Source organism: Phodopus roborovskii, unplaced genomic scaffold (assembly GCF_943737965.1).
Source record: "Phodopus roborovskii unplaced genomic scaffold, PHOROB, whole genome shotgun sequence".
In the NCBI taxonomy this organism is placed as follows: Eukaryota; Metazoa; Chordata; class Mammalia; order Rodentia; family Cricetidae; genus Phodopus; species Phodopus roborovskii.
In genome coordinates, this window is record NW_026126546.1 from 4,561,920 (window position 1) to 4,582,780 (window position 20,861).

Below are 20,861 nucleotides of genomic sequence, written 5' to 3' on the forward strand. Positions count from 1 at the left end.
TTCCTTCCCCCAGAACAGCTAAGTCAGGGGACATGGAGTTGAAACACCTCCAGGCTGTCATCCCTGGGCTTCCCTGAGACCCCCAGAACTCGCCTTCATGCTTCTCCAGCTTCCTTTCATTTTCTCTAACTGTCCTCGTTGAAGGCCTTAAGGTGCCTTCTGTTCTTCCGGGCACTAGGCTTAGCCTTTTCCATACAAGCCTCTTCCCCCACCTGTCTTTATTCCACATTCTAGTCAAGCTCGGGACCTGTTGTTACTTCCTGGCGCACATGATCAGCTCACTGTGTTGTCACAGTTCCAAAGGCAGAGTCTCTCTCCCTTGAGGAAGTGGGAGGGCGCCCTTTTAACCTTGAATTTCCTCCTGGCTTCCAAGAATCCAGCAGGACCCTTCAGTAGTGGTTTCCATGAGAATGGTCTCCATAGGCTCATACATTAAATGCTTGGTCCCCAGTTGATGGAACTGTTTGGGAAAGATTAAGGGGTATGGCCTTTGTTGGAAGAGGTGTGTCGTTGGCGGTGAGCTTTGAGATTCCAAAAGCCCATGACATTCCTAGTTAGCTCTTTCTCTCTGCCTCACAGTTGTTATCTAAACATGTAAGCCCTCAGCTTCTGCTGCAATGCCTGCTTGCCTGTCTTCTGCCATACTCCCCGCCATGATGGTCACGAACTCACCCTCTGAAACTGTAAGCCAGCTCCCCATTAAATGCTGTCTTTGATCAGTCACCTTGGTCAAATTGCACCGTCATAGTAATAGAACAGAAACCAAGACATTTGTCCCATGCTTATGGCCTGGGAGGAGAGTAGCCAAGACTCCTACTGGCCACCAAGTGCTCGTGGTGTCTGCCTAGGGTGAACCATCTCTCCTGGCTTCCAGGTCTCTGCACATCAAAGACAGTCTCGATTTTGATTTAGCTCTCAGGCTCCTGGCTGCTTGAACTGCCGATTTGGTGATTCATGCCTCCAGTGGGGGTACTTTGCTTCCAGAGTCAGCCCAGCCATACCAGCTCTATCCGCAAGCAAGGGGGCAAAGGAAGCAAAGAAAAATTTAACAGTTCTTGAAGTCGTGTCAAATTGAATTGTAAAGAAAGCCTTTGAAGCTTGTCTGAGCCTAGCTATCTTATCTCTGAAGGGGCACAGATTAGTAAGATTGCCCTTTGAGGACATGGCTTTGAGTGGGAGTTGGAAGGGAGGCGATTCTGGAGGTGAGTCATAGGCCCCTAAGGACTGTGCCTGAGCTCATTGGTCATGCCACCCACTGCACTCCTTTCTCTTGCAAGTCTGGCTCCCAAGTGCTGTCATTTCCCAGCTGAACCAGGGCCCCTGAGTTTGCTGTCTGATGCAGCTCCCGTTCCACTGGATTGGGCCTTGGGACCATGGCAGGTGTCTGTCATAATTAACCCTTGCCCTCCCCCATGTAGTTATATGTTTCTTCTCATTTTCTGGGCTTCTTGGTACCCTGGACCCCAAAGGGAAGAGCCAGGGAAAGCCTGCACAGGCGGATACTCGCTGTTCAGAAAAGCGAGTGTTGGAACACAGAGCAGTGGCCCGAGGGACAAGTGTGACCTATTTGGCCTTAAGGGAACCCAGGGATGGGAGAGCTATGGGGAACACACACAATGGAAACGTTTCTAGAGAGGGTGGCATCTACATCTACCCAGTAGTGTGAGGGACAATGGCCCAAGTGGAAGGGAATGGAGACCCAGTTCCAAGCAGAGGGGACAGCCCAAGCAGAGACAAAGAAACTGAGAGAGTCTAATACATTCGAAACTGAGAATGCTTCAGTAACCACACCTGGGACACAATGCTGAGAGGTGAGATCGGCTGGGCAGCAATAGCGCTGTGGGAAGCGAGCTGACTTGGGTGTTAGGAAGAGATGGGACAGAGTGTGGCCTCTGCTGTTCTCCGGCTGTGTGACCCGGACAAGCGGCTCCAGCTCTCTGAGGCTCAGAATCCGTGTCTGTAACATGGGAATAACTTACACTCCATTGGGCCAGTGTCATCACTGGATGAGATGCTGTACATGCGGTGTTCAGCCCTGCGGTCTACGGATGACAGCCATCATGCCGTACAAACTGCTGTGTCTATTAAGCAAAGACTGTATTCCCGCGTGCATGCAGAAGCTCCTGATTTGGGTGCCCAAGGTCCAATTCTCATCTGTTCTCATCTTTAGCACCAAGCAACTTTCTCCCCGCCCCTAGCCTGACTCCGCCCCCCATCCCTACCTCTCAAGCATTCCCCTGGAAATCCTCCCTGCTCCCTCCTCTAGGTCTACACCATCTGCTTCAAGGAAGACCCAACTCAAACAACAGAAAGGTGTAGTTTCCCTGGCCCTTCTGAAAGGAATGGAGGTGTAGGGCTGAGCCCAGTGGGGTTCACAGCAAAGCTTCTCAGACAGATGGGGTGCTTCCATGGAAGGGTTATCTTGGAAGATGCCCTCCTGCCTTCTTGCCCCCTTCCGGTCGCGTCTTGACCGTCTTAGGGTTTCTATTGCTGTGACAAACGCTGACTATAGGCGCCTTGAGGAGAGAAGGGTTAATTTCAGCTTACATGTCTGATCATAGTCCATCATCCCAGGAAGTCAGGGCAGAAAGCTGGAGGCAGGAACGGAAGCAGAAGCCATGGAGGGGTGCTGCTTACTGGCTTGCTCTCCCTGGCTTGCTCAGCCTGCTTCCTTATAGCACCCAGGACCATAATGGGCTGGGCCCACTCACATTAACCACTAATAAAGAAAATGTAGGCTTCCTTACAGCCCAATCTTACAGAGACAACTTCTCAATTGAGGCTCCCTACCCTCAGATCAATCTATCTTGTGTCAAACTGACATAGAACTACGCAGTGCAGACACTTTTGAACAAAGTATATTTTAACAAGTTCTGCTGTCCTATCTCCCCCGCGTCCTTTGCTCACCCCATCCCGCTTCATGCATTGTGCACTGCCGGGGCCTTAGTTCTAACTGCTGAGGTCTTCCCCTCTGTGCCTTCGCCTTTTCACGCCGTCTCATGCTTGCTTGCTCACACTGGAGCAGCGGTCGTGTGCACGGTGTCTCTCTTTGCTGCAGAGCCCTTATCTTTCTTCAGGTTCTTCCTGCCTCCCTCCTCTGTGCTAGAGTCTCTTTCAAATGTCTGCCGCTTCCCTTCATGTTTAAAACGGCTCCGGGAAGATCCTGGTACAAGTTGGGCCCCGCAGGCAGGGAGTGAGGATGTGCACAGCATTTCCATAGTGACTGCAACCGGCATCGGCAGGTGCTCGCCTTTCCTGCTTTTTTTCCTCCAAAGGTCAATTTTGCTTTCCAGAGTAGAAGATGCCTGTCTTGGAGCCCAGGTCTACTGCGGGTGACAAGGGCTCTGAGCTTTGTGACCTTGCCTTGCCTTGGGTGGCCCCTTTGTGTTGAGCCCTTAGGAGTCTCTAGGGTGAGTGTCTTGCATCCTTCTGGGTACCCCCATGGATGCTCAATCCTCTGCCCCCACTTTGTTCTGCCCTTTTCAGCGCTGTGCTGAAAATCTCATTTCACAATTGTCACAGACCAACCTCTCATCCTCACGGTTATTATGCTTGTCAGTGCCCATATCACTGTGTTTGGGAATCAAACATAAGCAAGCATAGACTATCTGCCTTGTTTGCTGGGGAGTTTCCTCTTCTTCTGTAAGCCTCTACTATGCAATATCCAGTGATACCATGGAAACCTCAAACAAATGGAATTTTTAAATTATGAAATGCTAGATCGGAAATCTCTCTAAAGAAAGCTCGAAGCATCCAACCCTTAAATGGGGAACTGAGGGTCCCATGGCTTCCAACCATACTTGAATGCTCCTGGTGATGGTCTCACTACCCCCCTAGCGGTGTTTTGCAGGAGAAGGTTGTTGAATACCACGGTGCCTTGTGGTACTCTTTCAGCATCCTCCTCCAAGCTGTACTTCAGGTCTCTAGTGAGTGCCCCAGAGTCTGTGAATGGCTGGTGCTGGCCCAGTTTGGTGATCTCTGAGAGACTGAGACAGGATCCAGACAGTACCTGTTTTACTGGTCAGACTTAGTAAACAAGCCTAGCTGTGTGAGCAACAAGCAAGGCTACTCTAGTCCCTGCTGCCTGTGGGAGCATTTGAGTCTGTAGAATGGACACTGGCTCAGCCAATGTGGCTACCATACCCTGATGAGGGGAAAGGACAGAAAGAGGCCTCTCCTTGTTCTCCCAAGTCACCAGCTGGCACCAATAACTCACTCAACGACTGGGGCCATAATGGCAACCCTGGGGACAATCTGGGCAGGGTGAGAGACCATGAACAGGCAGGCCAAGTCCTGTTAGGTAGTTTGTAGCAGTGGAAGCAAGGATATCTCCTATGTATGAGCAGACGAGGCTTTAAGCAGGTTCCTCAAGGAGTAGCTACACCTGAGTCCTGTCTGCACTATGGGCTGTTCTGGTGTGTAGTGGTGATGACAGCCTTTGACTGAGTGATGCTGAGAACAAGACACAGGCTGAGCTCTGTGCCGGTGTTCTCCTAAAGCCTCTGACAGCCAGTACTGTAGGCTAACTTGTCCCTTTCACCTGGCCCGTGGTGGCTACACCAGCTTGTCAAGTAGCAGTATGTGACCAATCTGTCTCTCTCTGGGCTTTGACCACTCCTGGCTAAGTACATGGACTTGGTGTTAGGAAAACATGACAACCAGAGTTTGTCTCTTTTGTCAGCTTCCTGGATGGGTACCATCAATGCTGACGTGAATCCCCATAAGACAGACTTTCAGAGCATCACAGAGAGTTGTTTATAGAAAATGAGGATCACAAGCCTGTGGTTCTAGGACTCTCATTTATTCATTGATTTAGTGTGCATGAGTGTGTGTGTGTGTGTGTGTGTGTGTGTGTGTTGCAGCTCTATGGACCAAGAGCTCTGTGGACCAAGAGCTCTGTGGACCAAGAACATATGAGGAGCTGGAAACCAATGGCGGGCATTCCATGATAAATACTAGAGGCACAAGGCCTTGATGACTCAACACTGACCCCAGACCCTCCTGGTCCTTTCTGAGCATGTCTGTGGATTAAAGGAGTGACAGTGTGAATAAGTTGAGGGATCAGAGTGTCTTCATCATCAAAAAACCAAACAGTCTCCCTGAAGAGAGTATCCTTGAATAGAGTGCTTAGAGGCATTGAGGATGTGAGATACCACAGGGATGCCGGGGGCAGGGGTTACCACATCCCTTCACCAGGAGTTCTACAAGAGACCATGATAGAGGGAAGTGCATGAAGCAGACCACCAGAGCCTGATTGAACCCTGAGGATAACCAGCCCTCGGTGATGGGTCTCCAGACTCTGTCCCTAGAGATATCCACAGTGAGCTGGTTAGGCAGGGCATGAGCCTGGGGGAGTCAAAGGTGTGGCAGATGGGTAGATGGCAGCACCATAGTATCAGATAAGCCATCCAGTTTAGCAGGGGAACTGAGGCAGATTCCCATTTTAGCATCGCTAAGTTAGTGAGGGCTGGCTGAAGTGTGGGATTGTACAAAGGAGATTTGCAGGATTCTTAGACTTGGGTGTCACCCTGCAGCAAAGGCACCCAAGGTCAGGGCTCCAAATAGCTAGATAGGAACCCTGGGGGGAAAGAGAGAGAACCCTGGGACACACACACACACACACACACACACACACACACACACACACACACACACAGAGAGAGAGAGAGAGAGAGAGAGAGAGAGAGAGAGAGAGAGAGAGAATTGAGGTCAGGGCTCCTAAGGGTGGATATGTCTGTTCTCCAACTTCTAGGCTCATACCCAGGCCTGAGATGTGTGCCATGCTTCCAACTCAGATGTCATTCATTGTCCCTGCGCTTGGGGGCCAGCAGATGTGACCTCAGACCAGCTCTTAAGTTAGTGTGGATCATATAGGTTGGTTGAGAACTCCAGCAAGGGTGTGAGGGAAGGACCAACATTTAATGACCCTTAGCCCATGCTAGGATTTCTCTCACCCTCACAGTAACCTCAGAGGGTTTCTCCAGAGGGAGCATTATTGGCTCTACCCATGTTCTAGCTGGGCAAATGGATCCAACAAAGATCAAGTTCAAAGCCCCATAGGCAGGAACAGAAAAATCAGAATGTGAACATGGACCTAATTTCAGTTGATGTCCTTCCTCTGACCTTGGACTCCTGTGTCCCCCAGATGACATCCAAAGTCATAGGTGCACTAATAAGTAGGTTCAGCCTCATTTGAAATCAAACCTCATCCCCTTATCGAACCCCAAAGTCAAAGTTACTAAGGAGAGATCCAGTTCCTACAGCGTGTCTATCTGCATCCCTATTGCATTTGCAGGCCTTCCCACTCTGAGTTCTGCTTGGAGGCTGCTGGTCGGTGAGGTATGAAAGGGCACATGGCAGACAAAGGGAACAATGAGACTCAGAAGCCAGGGTGATTCAGCTGGAAAGCAGAAGGCTGGCCAAGGGATTAATCACAGGTTTCAACTCCAAGGAGCGTGGCTTTGAGAACAGCAGGTAGCAAACTCCTTAGGAAGCACAAGGGAGGAGGATTGTACAAATATAGTCAGGGAATTTGGGGGGTGCCTTAGTGAGGTACAGCTACGTTGTGGCCTCTTTGGCCTTGTGGACAACAGAGGTTAAGGGCACGGAGCTGATGGCCATCTGCATGGGTTCAGCAGCCCCCACCCCCAGCAATTTATAGGAAGTGTAATTGTCAAGGGGGTAGAAGATTCTTGGTACCTGGGTTTCTTCAGCTGAGAATCAGGAGCACTATCAGGGCCTCCAAAAACTCAGTAAATCTGTACAAACTCAACAATGTCTCAATTAAATAGGTTGGCTAGGGACAGTTCATATAGCATCAGTGACCTTTAAAAGCAGTGTGGAATTTTGACTCTCTTTCAGAGAGGACCAGAATAAAGTTGGTTTACAGTTAACTCTTGCTGTAGGACTTCCTAGCAGCCCCCCAGCCTCAGGGTCCCTTTCTATAAAAAGCCAGTAACAGAGGCTGGTCTTTGCTATTTGATTGCCTGAGAACCAAGCAAGGCAGAAGGCAGGCAAACCTTTTCGAAAGCAGGAAATGATGGTAGGAACAGGAAGGAAGATGAGCATCATGTGTATAGAAGTGTGGGATGCCCACATGTGGCATTTGCCGCACTGTGAGGGCTGTGTCCTTGGGCTGTTGTGTCATTCTTTGTAACAGAGAGAATTGGGGCGACACTATAAACTTGTACAAGGATCCCTCGTAATGTAGAATCACTATGGATGCACACACACACACACACACACACACACACACATCTATAATACCATATGGTTGTAAGGAATGCAGATGTTTTAGAAGCTGGAATGGACTCTTGGGGACAGGTTTGGAGATGGTGAAAGACTGCCACTCCACACTCAGGTAGCCATGTTCTACCCCAGGGCACCAGGAAGCTGTGGCCATCAGGGTCCTTCCTTGGGAAGTGTCTGAAGGCAGGAGAGGCAAAGTCATTGGAGCTCTGTAGTCATTTGCTGGTGGAGCCATTTGCCTTCTGAATCCCAGTGCCTACACACTGTGAGATCACCCCAATGTATGACTTTCTCAAGGTGACCCAGCTTTGCACATGTCGTCTGCCTCACACAATGGCTGACGCTCGCACCTGTCTCTTCCATCCATGGAGTCGCTGTCGTGCTGTGGAGAACAGTTTGAGTGACTGGCGCTGAATTCTGCTCAGGGGACGGATTTAGCCTAATAGAACCACCACTCAAATTCCCTAGTTAGCTAGCAGCTGCCAGGCCCTGAGACAGCTGCTGCTTTGAGTTGAGGGACAATAACAAGGGAAGAGCCTGTGCAGGGGTCAGAAGAGCTACCCATCCATCCAGCTAGTCCCCCAACTCCTCAAGGCAACTCACATGCATTCACTGACCTTTCAGGGCTCAGATTTCTCTCCAGTAGACCCAAAATGGTAAGGATGCTGCGTAGGGAAATACTATATTCCTGTAAAGTGTCAGCCTTTGGTAGGATGGCTTATAGGAAAGGCTTAAATTTAAAAACATACATGGAGAGTGGCTCAGGGATCTCATTGCTAGCAGCTGCATCAATGACCTCTGTCACCACTCACCTCAACCGAACACACATTCAATCTACCAGTCCTTGCTTAATACCTGCCATGCTTCAAGCACCAGCAGATACAACAAGATACAAGACTAGGGATGGCTCTCGGGAAACATAGTCCACTGGAGGAAAGAACATTGGAAAACAGGGTAGTGCTGATTTTCATGGAGCTACACAGAGAACTTGGCCCGCTCCCATTAACATCAGCCTTCCTTATTCAGGCCATGAGTATGAAGGCATACAAAGAGCATCCCGTTGCATCCGCAAAGAACCTTGGAGGTGGTCAGGGTCTCTGCATTTCACACCCAGAAGCAGTCAAAGCAGTGTGGCCCTGTCACATTCAGGTCCCCTGCTTCATACCCCTGGGATCCCTGCATCCTTACGTTGTTTTCACAAACGTAAGAACTTGATTCTGTAAGATCCACGATGCCTACCCATGTAAGGAGTAGGGTTTTTCCGCCCGCTGCCGCTGGTCTTGTCCCACCACCGCGCCAGCCCCAATTAACACACTGAGACTCTGTATTTGATATAATTCTGTTGGCCCGTTACTAGTTTCTTATCGGCTAGCTCTGTCTTAACTATTAACCCATTTCTGTGTATTTCCACGTGGTTTCCTTACCGGGGAGTGGGGCAGGCGTCTGGTCTCCCCGGTCTCTCCATCTTCTTCCTCCTTACTACCTCCTCTCTCCTCCTTGTCTCCTAGTCCCTCCTACCTTCCTTTCCTATTGGCCAACAGTGCTTTATTATTAACCAGTATGAGAAACATATATACATAATGACATCTCCCTTCATCTCCTCTTTTCTGTCTAAATAAAAAGAAGGGTTTTAACCTTAACATAGCAAAATATATAACACAACAGTTATCAAGTAAGAATCACAGTTAACAATATTTAGTCCATTAGCATTTAGCAAGATTTAAGAATATATTGTGTCATCTATTCTATCTTTGTGTGTCTAAAGTCTAAGTAACTTATCTTTAATCCTAACTAAGGAAAACTATAACCATAACTATTTGTCTTCATCTCCCTCAGAGACCACAGAAGGATAGTATATAGACTCTAGAAATGGCAGAGACAACTCACTGCCTGTCCTGTCACCCGAAGTTCTTCTGTAATCTTCCATCTTCAGCCCATAGGCCATAGTGTGTCTGGCAGACTCTTCAGCAAAGCAGGAAACTTTAAACTGTCTTCTTGTATTGGCAGTTTGTCAGTCACTTTTCTCTGTGCCTGCAGACTGTCTGGCAGACTCTTCCATGAAGCAGGAACTCTGTAGCAATGTCCTTCTTGAATCAGCAGTCACTTTTGTGTGGGTCCTGCATGTCCAGTTTATACAGCATAAAGTCAAACAGTCCAGACAAGAGCAGTATCTTGTCCAAATGGCTAGTCTTGCCATATTAAAACCAAACTCCATAACGCGTTTCTTCAAAGTCCATCCTCCTTTCTGAGGCAGGTGGTATTGCCAGGAGCATTTATGTCTCACTGTCAAGAAAAACCCTAAACCATTTTAAATGCCATATTCTGTAGGTCGTTGAAAGGTTTGAAGAACGCCTATCTATCTCAAATACATCTCTGTATATCTAGAAAACCTAACTCACCTAGCTATAAGTTTTGACTATTATAGGTAACTATCTAAAATCTGTACTAAATTATACATTACATTTTTAAATGAGCTATATAAACACAATACCTAAACAAAAGGAGAACATACACATCACAAAATTGACCTTAAATTGTATCAATAAATGAAAATCCATTCCAAAACAAAGTATTCCCTTAAAGGAACCGTGCAAATATCTGCTTGTCTCTCGCAAAGCAGAGTCCAACTGAGAAAAATGCTGCTACCAAGAAACCTTGTTTTTCTTTGTTTCTAAAACCCTTTTTTAAGCTTTTGTTAAATTTTAAGTGGAAGTTCTTACTAGCCACATGGGTGCCATTTGTAAGGTATAGGGTTTTTCTGCCTGCCGCTGCTGGTCTTGTCCCACTACCATGCCAGCCCCAATTAACACACTGAGACTCTGTATTTGATATAATTCTGTTGGCCCGTTACTAGTTTCTTATCGGCTAGCTCTGTCTTAATTATTAACCCATTTCTGTGTATTTCCACGTGGTTTCCTTACCGGGGAGTGGGGCAGGCGTCTGGTCTCCCCGGTCTCTCCATCTTCTCCCTCCTTCCTACTTCCTCTCTCCTCCTTGTCTCCTAGTCCCTCCTACCTTCCTTTCCAATTGGCCAACAGTGCTTTATTCATTAACCAGTATGAGAAACATATACACAGAATGGCATCTCCCTTTATACCCAACTTAAAAGATTTACTGTCTCATAGTAGTTCAGAACGGGGTTATACTAGAGAGGACCGAAGCCCTTGATAGCCTGGGAGAAGTCGCCAAAAGCGTAGCTTTAAAGCAGAGGCCTTGCAGTTGAAAGAGAGAACAGGTACAGCTATGAGAAGACCCACAAACCTTCCCCAATGGGCACTTAGGCATTGTCGTGGTCAACAAGATATCCCACACCTGTCCTCATGAGAACAATGGGTACCAGGACCCTGACCCAAAGCCACTGAGCCAGAGCCCTGTGTCCCTTCCCATTATCTCAGATCTTGACCGGTCTTGCAAAGACTCCTCCGAGGCTGTGGCACCTTTGGAGCCTCCCTAGGGGAGTGATGAATAGTTGTCTGAATTGTTAGCTTACAGAGAAGCACATTTCCTTATGGCATTTTTGTTCATATCTTGTTTCATTTGATTCCTCTTCCCACGCTTCTACCCTGCATCTTCCTGCTGCCCCCATGCCCTCTGTCCCCTGTCCTTACTTCCCCTCTCATGTGTCATATGTTAAATGATTTCCCCTCACCACCCTTCCTCCCTTCGATCCCATTTTTCCCTTCTTGTGGCACTTTTTCTAGTTTCCTAGTCTTTATCCACATTTACACCCACCCAGATGCGTTGCTAGGATCTCAGATCCACAGGAGAGAGAATGCAGTGTTCGCCTTGCATTATATGTTTTAAAAAAACGCTTGTAAAAACAGCTTGAAGCTGAAGTGACCCTGAAACTGGTCAGTGTTTAAGGGAAATTCCACCCCCTCGTTTGTTTCTCAACAGAAAGCAGCTGCAGGGTGTCACTCAAGAGTGAGATGCTGGGTCCCTGGCCCATGTTGATATAAACCAAGGAGCACCATGAGTGACTCCTTGCACCAGAAAGACAGAAGGACAAATCCAGCTCACTTGGCCGCAGCTGGGAGCCTCTGGCTTTGGCCTTGAGGTTCCTCCCAGGAGACATCTTAGGGCACTTGTCCATGGCCATAGTGACTAGACCATAACAAATTCAGATCTGAGCTGCCTGCTCAGGAGCAGGGCCCCTTACCACTCATTGGGGTGACCCTGGGCCAGACTGAAAGGCCTTCCTCAATTATGGTGGATGTTACTGCCACCTGTCAGAAGGGTCTGGTGTGATATTTGCACGTAACTTACACATGTCCTTCCATGTACCTTAAGCCGTCTTGAGACTTATTATTATACTACCTCATACCATGCAAATGCTATGCAAAGTTGTTACACCATACTGCTTAGGGAATGGTGACAGAGAAAGAGGTCTGTCTATGAATGTTCAACACAGATACATTTTTTTTTCTGAATATTTCAAGCCCACGGTGGGTGGCACCTGTGGGTACAGAATGTACAGGCAGAACTGACAGACTCTGTTCATTGTTTTCTACTCAGCTTTAAAATTTTTAATTGAAATGCGGCTTGCATGCCAGTTTATACTAAACCCCTGTGGTTTTTAGAATAGTCTACATTCAGAATATTCCAGGATCTGTGAGTGGAGCCCATCTGTGTCCCTCGGCACTCTTCACCCACGATGGTCCCCTCTGACCTTCCACAGACAGGCTGGTTTCTCTCGTTGCGCGGTCTTCTAGTCACAAGCCTCCCCAAGCTGAAAAGCCCGGTTTGGCCTCACCTGTCCTTCAAAGGGAGATGCAAGGACTGTGCCGGACTCTGAATAGAAGTAGTCACTAGCGTCAGAAAGGGGAGGAGGGCGGAGGGCAGGAGTCACCCTGGAGATGAGGACTGAGCCAGCACTGGCTGAGGGTCTGACAGGCCCCTTCCGGCATGCTCTGTGCTTCAGGGGTCCCTGCTGCTGTACCCTGGTACAGTCTGGAATTCTCATGAGCTCTCTGCCATCAGCGCTCCACAGAAGATCTCAGAAAAGCTGACGGGGACATTCTCTCTCCTGAGAGCCGTCCCTGGTGACAAGTGGCCGAGGACAAGCAGTCACATAGACCCAAGTGTATGTGAGCTCATGGGGCCTGAATAGGCCCATGTGTGAAGCCTTCAGGTTTGGGCGTGTCTCATTCTCTCCTGGACTATTTCCTTTTCCTGCCATAGGAAATAAAACACGCCAAGTGCTCATCTTGGAGCCAGGGCCTTTGTCCTCCCCATCAGCAACGCCTATGTGGCTTGCTCCTTCGCAGGGCGCACAGTAGGAGTGTATTTGTAAAGCTGGGTAACAGACAGGAAAGATTGTCACCTTGATGGGCACAAGAATTTTCGCTTCATGCTGCATTTAAGTTGTCCTGTGTAGGAGTCACTGCACACAGTGAAATGATAGCACGTGTTGGAGGTGGCCAGCTAGAAAGAAAACATCGTCCACAGATAAGGGCTCTCTGTCCCCAGGAAAGGCCTGGGAGACAATGCCATCCTTCTTTCGCCCATCTTCTTTAAAATAGGAAGATGGTGGGCCCTACATAGGGGTCTTGATCCAGTGTTCACACTCAAGCGTGTCTGACTCCATGCCCATGGCAGCGTGGGAGGAGTCATGCTGGGGGAGTAGAGGAGACCCCAGGTTGGCTGTGGTGGTCCTATCTAGGGGAGCAGCCATCCCTGGTACTTCCCAAGTGGGCCGGCTGCCAGAATCCACTTTCTTTTCAGAGATGTTCTAGGTTACCGTCTCATGGAGATGCTGGGGATTCCACACCAACTCAGTGTGGAAAACACTGTGAGCACAGTACCATTATCTCTTCTGTTCTGTTCTTCCCCTCAGTGGGGATGAGCTGAGCAAGCAGGCTTCCTGTGCAGTTCAAGCTGTTCGGTCCAGTGTCCCCAATAGATCAACCAAAGGCCACCTCCGTCAGCAGAGTCTTCTCCCTGCAGGAGAGCACCTGGCCATACCTGTTTGGAGCGATCGTTGTCCCTGCCTTGGTCCAGCTGGCAAGCCTGCCATTTCTCCCTGAGAGCCCACGCTACCTCCTTCTTGAAAAGCATGACGAGGCAGAAGCCATGAAAGGTAGGGTCCTTTCCTTTCGTCGCACAGTGCCAGCCTGTGCCTGGGTCACAGCAAGGCGCTATGCTGAGGACCAAGAGGCCAGACAGGGCAAGCAGCAGCCTCTTTGCAAATGCTGGGTGCTGTGGGACAGTCACTCTCTTGTCCTCCCCGGCTGTGGACACTGGTCAGATAGCAGTGGCTCTGGAGTTTGAAGAAGGTGGCTGAAAAGGGCCTAAGAGGTCTGATTCCAGGAAGCAAGTGGGCTTGATGGAAGAACCGAGTCCTCCCGTGGGGACATGATACACCCTGATTTGGGGAAACTCCTCTCCTCCTGCCTAGCTAAGAGAGGGCCCTTGGGAAACTTGTCAATTACAAATAGTCAGAATGGGCAGTGTGGGATGCAGTGATACTAGAGCACAGTAGGAATGTGCGTGCGTGCGTGCGTGCATATGTGTGTGTGTGTGTGTGTGTGTGTGTGTGTGTGTGTGTGTGTTTAGTATATACATCTTAAACATGATAAATACTGCACCTCCGCCTGGTACAAAGAACAAAGCTGCTGGGATCCTGGCCTTGGTTGAAATAGGGTACTGAGATCTGCATTTCTGTCAATAACAGCACCAATTTCACACCATTTGTTCAGCAAACAATCGGTTTTTGACAGGCTGGGTGTTCTGTCAGGCAGTGGGAAAGACAGGAGAATGAAATGGCTTCCCTTCCCTACTGGAGTGACTGGAGTAGTCAGTTACAATGGCAGACATGTCGGAGTGTAGAGAGCCTAGGTAGTATGCTGCTTGCCGAGCCTGTGTGGAGCCTTGCATTCAATCTCCAGATCCCCAAATAAACAGAAGTCGGGGTGTGGTGGAGCATGCATGCGATCCCAATATTCTGAAGGTTGAGACAGGAGGATCCCCATGAGCTCAAGGCCAGTCTGGATTACAGAGTGAGAGCCTGTCTTTAAAGGAAAAAGAGGGGGAGACACCATCCATGAGTGGCATATCTGTACTGGGCACTGGCCTATATTAGCTCATTAAATCCTTGCAACTATAGGAAACCAATTGAACTTTAGTCCTGCTTTGAGACAAAGGCAAAGACAGAAACTGAACATCGGGTCACTTGGCCAATGACGCAGAGACACCAAAAAAAGAAATGGATGCACACTGCATTTTCTGCCTCCTTGCTTGACACTGTAAGAAATTCACTTTCCTAGTCTGTTGAAAATATTGGGGGGAAAGGTCTTGTAACAGTCAGCTCTTCCATAATACTGCGTGTAACAAATGCCTCAAAACTCATGACAACTGCATTTGTCATTGCTCATGCATCTGGAGAGCAGCTGTGTGTTCTGTTAACGTTATTGGCCTTGAATGTCTTCCTAGGGTAAACTGAGGTTCATTTACCCACTTGGTGCTTAGCGGCCTGACCAAGGTTGGCCTCACTCAGCTCTTCTCCAGTGTGGTTCATCCTCAAGCAAGCCAGCTCAGGGATATGCTCCTGGAGATCACCAGTCTCTGTAACAGAAAATGGGAAATGCATGCCTATTTCCAATATCCTAATCTGAAATCCCTCCCGTTGGTTAAAATCACATGACTAAGTTCAGAGTCAGTGGGCGGAGACTACACACTGAGAGGGCAAAGGACACAGGCATAGAAAGGCCATGAGTTGGGGCCGGCAATGTAGTAGGTCTCACAGGCTCCTTCAGACATTTCCACTCAGCCCCACTTCTGGCTCACGGTGGCCAGGGACCAAGTCCTAGCTCTTGGTCTTAGTTTTCTGTTGTTGTTTGAGACAGGGTTTCTCCGTGTAACAGCCCTGGCTGTCCTGGAACTCACTCTATAGATCAGGCTGGCTTCAAACTCACAGAGATCTGCCTGCCTCTGCCTCCCGAGTGCTGGGATTAACCACCACTGCCTGTCTTGGTCTCAGTTATTTAAGAGACACTGTCTGAGCCTGAAACTGGGGACACCAGTGTAAAAGGGCTCTCTTTTAGGCCACCGACCAGCTGCTAAACCATGACATGGAGACTTACTATTAGCTGTGAGTGCTCAGCCTTATCTTAGCTCTCACATTAACCTATTTCTCTTTATCTGGCTTTGCCTCTGGGCTTTTTACCTTTCTTTCTGTGTATCTTACTTTCTTGCTGTCTCAATGGTTGGCAGGCTGGCTGCGGGCTGTCTTCTGGCCTTGAGTGTGTCCCTCTCTTCCTCCCTTGTTCTCTCTCTCTCTCTCTCTCTCTCTCTCTTAATTTAGAAGCGCACTTATTTTATGTATCAGTCCCCCCTCAGTCCCCTCTCCCTCCCATCCTTCCATGCCCCCACCCACTCCCCAGGGATAATGGGGTTCTCTTTGTCCGTCTCTCTTTTGCTTGGATTTCTCCTCCTACTTATTTTCTCTGCCCATCAGCCCTGCCTATCCCTCTCCTGCTATGGGCCGTTCAGCTTTTCGTTAGACCAATCAGGTGCCTTAGGCAGACACAAAGTGAAACAAATACAATAGGTGTTTACATCATTAAACAAATGCAGCACTAACAAATGTAACACATCCTTACATTGTTAAAATAATATTCTTCAATGCAAGAGCCCAAGCCTGTCCCAAGAGAAAGAGTAGTTTATTAACTGAGTAAAATGAAACATCCTCATCTGAACCCTCACCACTTCCAGCCCAGAAGCTGACTGGGCCACCCAGGAAACTTCATTCCAGATGAGACACCAGCATGTTCTCCTCTTTCAAATTCTTTAGAACTAATGACTAGAGTATGGCCAAGAATATGGATGAGGTGAGAGCCGTGGGAGACTGCTTGCTTTCAAATTGCAGAAAGGGTGTGGAAAGTGTCCTGGGAGAGGCCTGGGGTGGACTACTTTTCAATGACATGGGTGAATGGACTGTTCTCCACAGGCTAATGTCTTTCTGAGATGAGCTGTCAACTACAGGTGGCGGAGACCACTTTTTCCCTGGAGTCAAAGGGTTAAAATGGAAGATGTCTGTTCTGTCCTCTCTGCCCCCTCAGAAACTGTTACTTCACCTGGTCCTGTAATCCACAGAGCCGACACATAGTCCCCTTGCCCATCCATCTTCCTGTTGCAGCCTGGGTCCACAGCACCTCTGAGGTTATCATCACCATGCCCCTGTGCTCTTCTGGGGGTGGAGAACTCAGTCGCCAGAGCCAGACCATCCTTAGACACGTGAGCAAGGAAGTTCCTGTGCCAGGCTGATACCCTCACATCAGAGCTCCTGCCTTGTTCTGACTAACCAAGGACAGCAAGTACCCTACCCATACCCAGCCTCTTCCATTCCCAAAGTTCATAGTGTTTCCAACAACTTCCAGAGACAGAAGCTGGAGGAAGTAATCTTCCTCTCGGGCTTCAGGTGGGAAAGCCGCAATCCCAGGCGACAGCCCTCTTCATGTTTCTGGGTACAGAGCAGTCCATGCTAAACTTAGCCAACGGAATTCACACGAATGAAAGGGATGGCAGGGGGCTGCAGGAGCAAAAGCTAGGAATGCAAGACAGCACTGAGAAAGTGAGGCTGGGGGGGGGGGAGAGAGAACAAAGGTTGAGATAGTTCAAAGTTTGGCCCCAAGTTCCTGTTAGAGACGAAAGGTTTGCATGCCCCTAAATTCATATATTGAAGTCCTACGCCACAGCATGATAGCATCCAGAAGCCAGGCTCTTGGGAGGTGATCAGATTAAATGTGTGTGTGTGGGGAGGGGGAAGAGACCAAGGACACTATTAGTGTCTTTAGAAGAGTGCTCATTCTCTCTGTCTCTGTATCTCTGTTTCTGTCTCTGTCTCTCTGACTCTCTCTCTCTCTCTCACACACACACACACCCATACACAGAATGGGTGGCCATATGTCAATCGATAGAACCAACTCAATGGCACCCTCTATTCAGACTTCAGCTGCAGACGGTGAGACAGTCTAAGCCCCAGCCTGGGCTATTCCTTCCAGAAGTTCATGTCAACCAAGACAGCTCCTAGGGACCATTTTTGATGCTCATAAGGAGACTTCAGGAGCACCTAGCCCCAGCGATGCTCCTAGCCTCATTTTCCAACAGTCCACTGCAATTGCCACCCAGCTGTGAGACAGTTGTGTGCACTCATGTGGGCAGACAATTCCCAGCTTCTAACACACCATACAGCCAGGAGCCCATCCAGCCCATGTACAGTGCACTGTGGATGTGTGGGGAGTTAATTCCCCTCAGATAAGCATTCAGCCTCCCTGTGGGGACATTCTGGGAGCTATCCCTGGAGGGCTTGCTCGGAAGTCCAGTGGGACCGACCTGTCTCTCCCAGGCAGGTCCCCCATGACATGTGTTATGCCGTTGGCCCTCTAGCTTTCACATCTGCAAACCCCTCACACAGATCCCCAGGCTGGGCTTTCAGGCAGCCAAGTCCCTTCCCGATTCTCACCTGCAGAATGACAACACTAGCCTAGTCACCTCAGGGGTCAGTCACAGGTGAACTAGATGAAGGCAAGAAGCCTGCAGAATATGGTGTGTGTCACACACACACACACACACACACACACACACACAGAGACAGAGAGAGAGAGAGAGAGAGAGAGAGAGAGAGAGAGAGAGAGAGCACTCTTGTCTCCTTTCTAAAGTCAACAAGCAGAAGCCAAATTGGTTTCATTCCTGACCCTGGCAGTAAGATAAACTCACAGACCCCTACAGAAGGAAGAGGCAAGGGAAGCTGCTGACCCAGCACATCTCATTTACTGCACAGCTCCATCCCCAGAACAAAGCATCTGGGGAAAGCAGAAACAGAGCCCGAAATTTCCATCTTCCCTGGTGTCAATCAAGCATCCTGGTGAAATAATCAAAGGAAGTTCACTTTTTATACAGACAAGTGCAACTTTGCAAAGCTCGCAGAACTCTGTCGGGTTATTTTAAAGCAGTAATGGAAAAAAAAACCTCTTTGCAAAATGCTGGGGGGGGGTCTTAATTCTCTCTCTCTGTCTGTCTGTCTCTGTCTCTCTGTCTCTCTTTGTCTCTCACTTGCACGCACGCACACACACACACACACACACACACACACACACACACACACATACAGAACGGGTGGCCATACACCAGTCCTCAACAGGGTGGGTCTCTGTTGTTTGCTGCTGCGCTCTCTGTCTCTCCCTCTCTCTCTCTCCCCCTCTTTCCCCTCTCTCTCTCTGTGCGCGTGCGTGCGTGCGTGCGTGTGTGCGTGCGTGTGTGCGTGCGCGCACGCCCCTGTACCACGGTCAGCTGAGGTTTCTGTCTCTGCCTCCTGTCTTGCCATGAAAGTGGGAGTGCTGGGCTTACAGACACACACTACCATGCCTGGCTTTGCCTGTGTTCTTGGATCTGAACTCAGATCCTCCTGCTTCCTTGCAAGCTCTTTACCCATTGAGCCATCTCCGCAGCCCCGGTGTTGTTTTAGGCGTACAGATACAAGAACCCTCACTGGCAGTCTGAGCATGCAGTTTTGACTACCCAGCTCTTTTCATTTCATGATTCCGTTTAAAAAGTCTGCATTCCTGTGGAAATGTGCCCCTTGCCTTGAGGTATTATTATTAATGAATTATTTGCTAATTTTTTGCTCTCTGCCAGGCATTAGTCAGTCAATGCCTTGTAACTGGAGGACAGGTAGTGTCCCTACTGTGTCACATCTTGGTTTGTGTTGTCCCTGTTGGTTTTTAAATCTTCAATTTCTGTGTGGAAGTATTTTTTTGTTTGTTTGGCTTTTGTTGCTGTTTGTTGGTTTGTTTTTGACTCAGTCTCTGTAACCCCAGGCTGGCCTCAAACCCACTCCATAACTGTATAAGTTATTGTTCTGTTGCTGTGATAAAGCGCCATGACCAATGGAACTCATAGAAGAAAGGGTTTATTTGGGTTTACAGCCTCAGAGGGATAACAGGCTGTCGTGGCAGGGAGGCCCGGGAGCACGAGGCAGGCACAGTGCCCAGCGGCAGGCTCGGCAGCTGGTATAGACGCTTAGGGCTCACAACCTGAACCACAAGCACAGAGCAGAAGGAATAGGCTGTGAGCAGAGCAAGGCCTTCTGCCCTCAAAGCTCATTCCCAGTGACACACTTCCTCCCGCAAGACCTCACCTCCTAAGCCTCCCCAAAGAGCACCGTCAGCTGGGGACTGAGCATTCAAATGTCTGAGCCTAAGGGGAACATGCCATTCAGACCACCGCAGTAGCCATGATGACCTGAGCTCCTGGTGCCCTTGCCTCCTCCTCACCAGGTCTGGGGTTACAGGCACACACCACCACACCTTGAATACAAGGCAGGTTCTTTATGAAATACCTGTGTATTTGTTGGATTAATTCAATCAAAAGACAATATTATCATCCTCCCATTTGCCTATCATTGTCTAATCCACTGACTAGTAAACTGCACAAGAGCAATGCCTCATTATATGCTGGTCACAAAGGAAAACGATGATGGCCCGCTGGCTTTTCCATGCTGTGGGGTCTCCCACACCGTTATACAGGCCATGAGGTTCCAGGCACAGCCACAGGCACAGTAAAATTCTATAAAGCTCCATAGAACCTCAACATCTCTTTCTGTACTCCTCCACAACTGTGACAATGAAGAGACCTTGAGCCTGCATTGGAAGCCCCATGATGTCCTGCTCTTAAATACCAGTAGTAGTTAAAAAGAAATGGCATGACAAAGCTCCTATTTTCAGAAGGCTTTAGTCCTGCTTAGTGAAAGACTAAAAGCTAAGAGAATCTCTGCACACGATCGAACAAAAAACCATCAGGCATGTTTCATGTGACATTCCTTTGCCTGCTTTGTCATGGGAAAGAAGCTTCTAGGCTACTCTGGGCCTTGGTCTGCAAGAGGTCAAGAGCACTCAGAGGGATAAAGTATGGCTGTCACCCAGCGAGTGTTACAATTTGCCAGCACAGTGCATCTAATTATGCATCAACTAACTCTGTGTAGTTGTCCTGGGGACCAGAAGTATGAAGTCAAAGTACCAGAGGAGGCGTACTCCTCTGCTAGCTGGTGATGGTGGGCAGTATCCTTAGTGCCCAGCACCCTTAGTCTTCATACCCTAGCATCCTCAATTCTCCTGCATCCTCGGTGTACAGACATCCTCGGTTTACAGGCATCCTCGATCTTCCTGAAACCTCAGTGCTCCCACCTACTTAGTCTTCTAGTGCTCCCAGTGTTCCCACACCCACAGTTGCTAGTTTCCAAGTCAGTATCTCTGTCACCATCTGTGTTCCCCGTGGCTGGAGTTAGGTTCTCATTCATTCATTCATTCATTCATTCAGAACATGTCAGCGGACTGTACATGCAAAACAGCTCCACAGACAATTGAGAATGTTAACTATTATTTGTTGAACATCAATTATGTGCCAGCGTTGTGGGTGAAGCCACTTTAGTCCCCAAAACAACCTGCTAGATGGCCTTTATCTTTTCTGTTTCACCGAATCAAGCATAGCAGACAGGAAGTGTTTAACTGGTCCTGGGTCATACAAGAGAGGCAGGGCATCTTGGCTCCCAGGCCCTCATCCTTCCCATCATATGGTAGTCTCCCCTACATTGTCCCTTGGTCGGGGGAGATTACCTA

The 20,861-nt window shown here is 48.8% G+C and overlaps 1 protein-coding gene across 4 annotated transcripts in view; it reads left to right on the forward strand.

Annotated features, from left to right (window-relative positions):
• Positions 1 to 20,861, forward strand: part of Slc2a9 (solute carrier family 2 member 9) — a 114,594-nt gene that overhangs the window by 41,435 nt on the left and 52,298 nt on the right. For all 4 annotated transcript variants that reach the window (XM_051200288.1, XM_051200290.1, XM_051200287.1 and 1 more), the window contains one exon: positions 13,195 to 13,327. In XM_051200288.1, the coding sequence (XP_051056245.1) occupies positions 13,195 to 13,327 (133 nt within the window). The remainder of the gene's footprint in view (positions 1 to 13,194; positions 13,328 to 20,861) is intronic.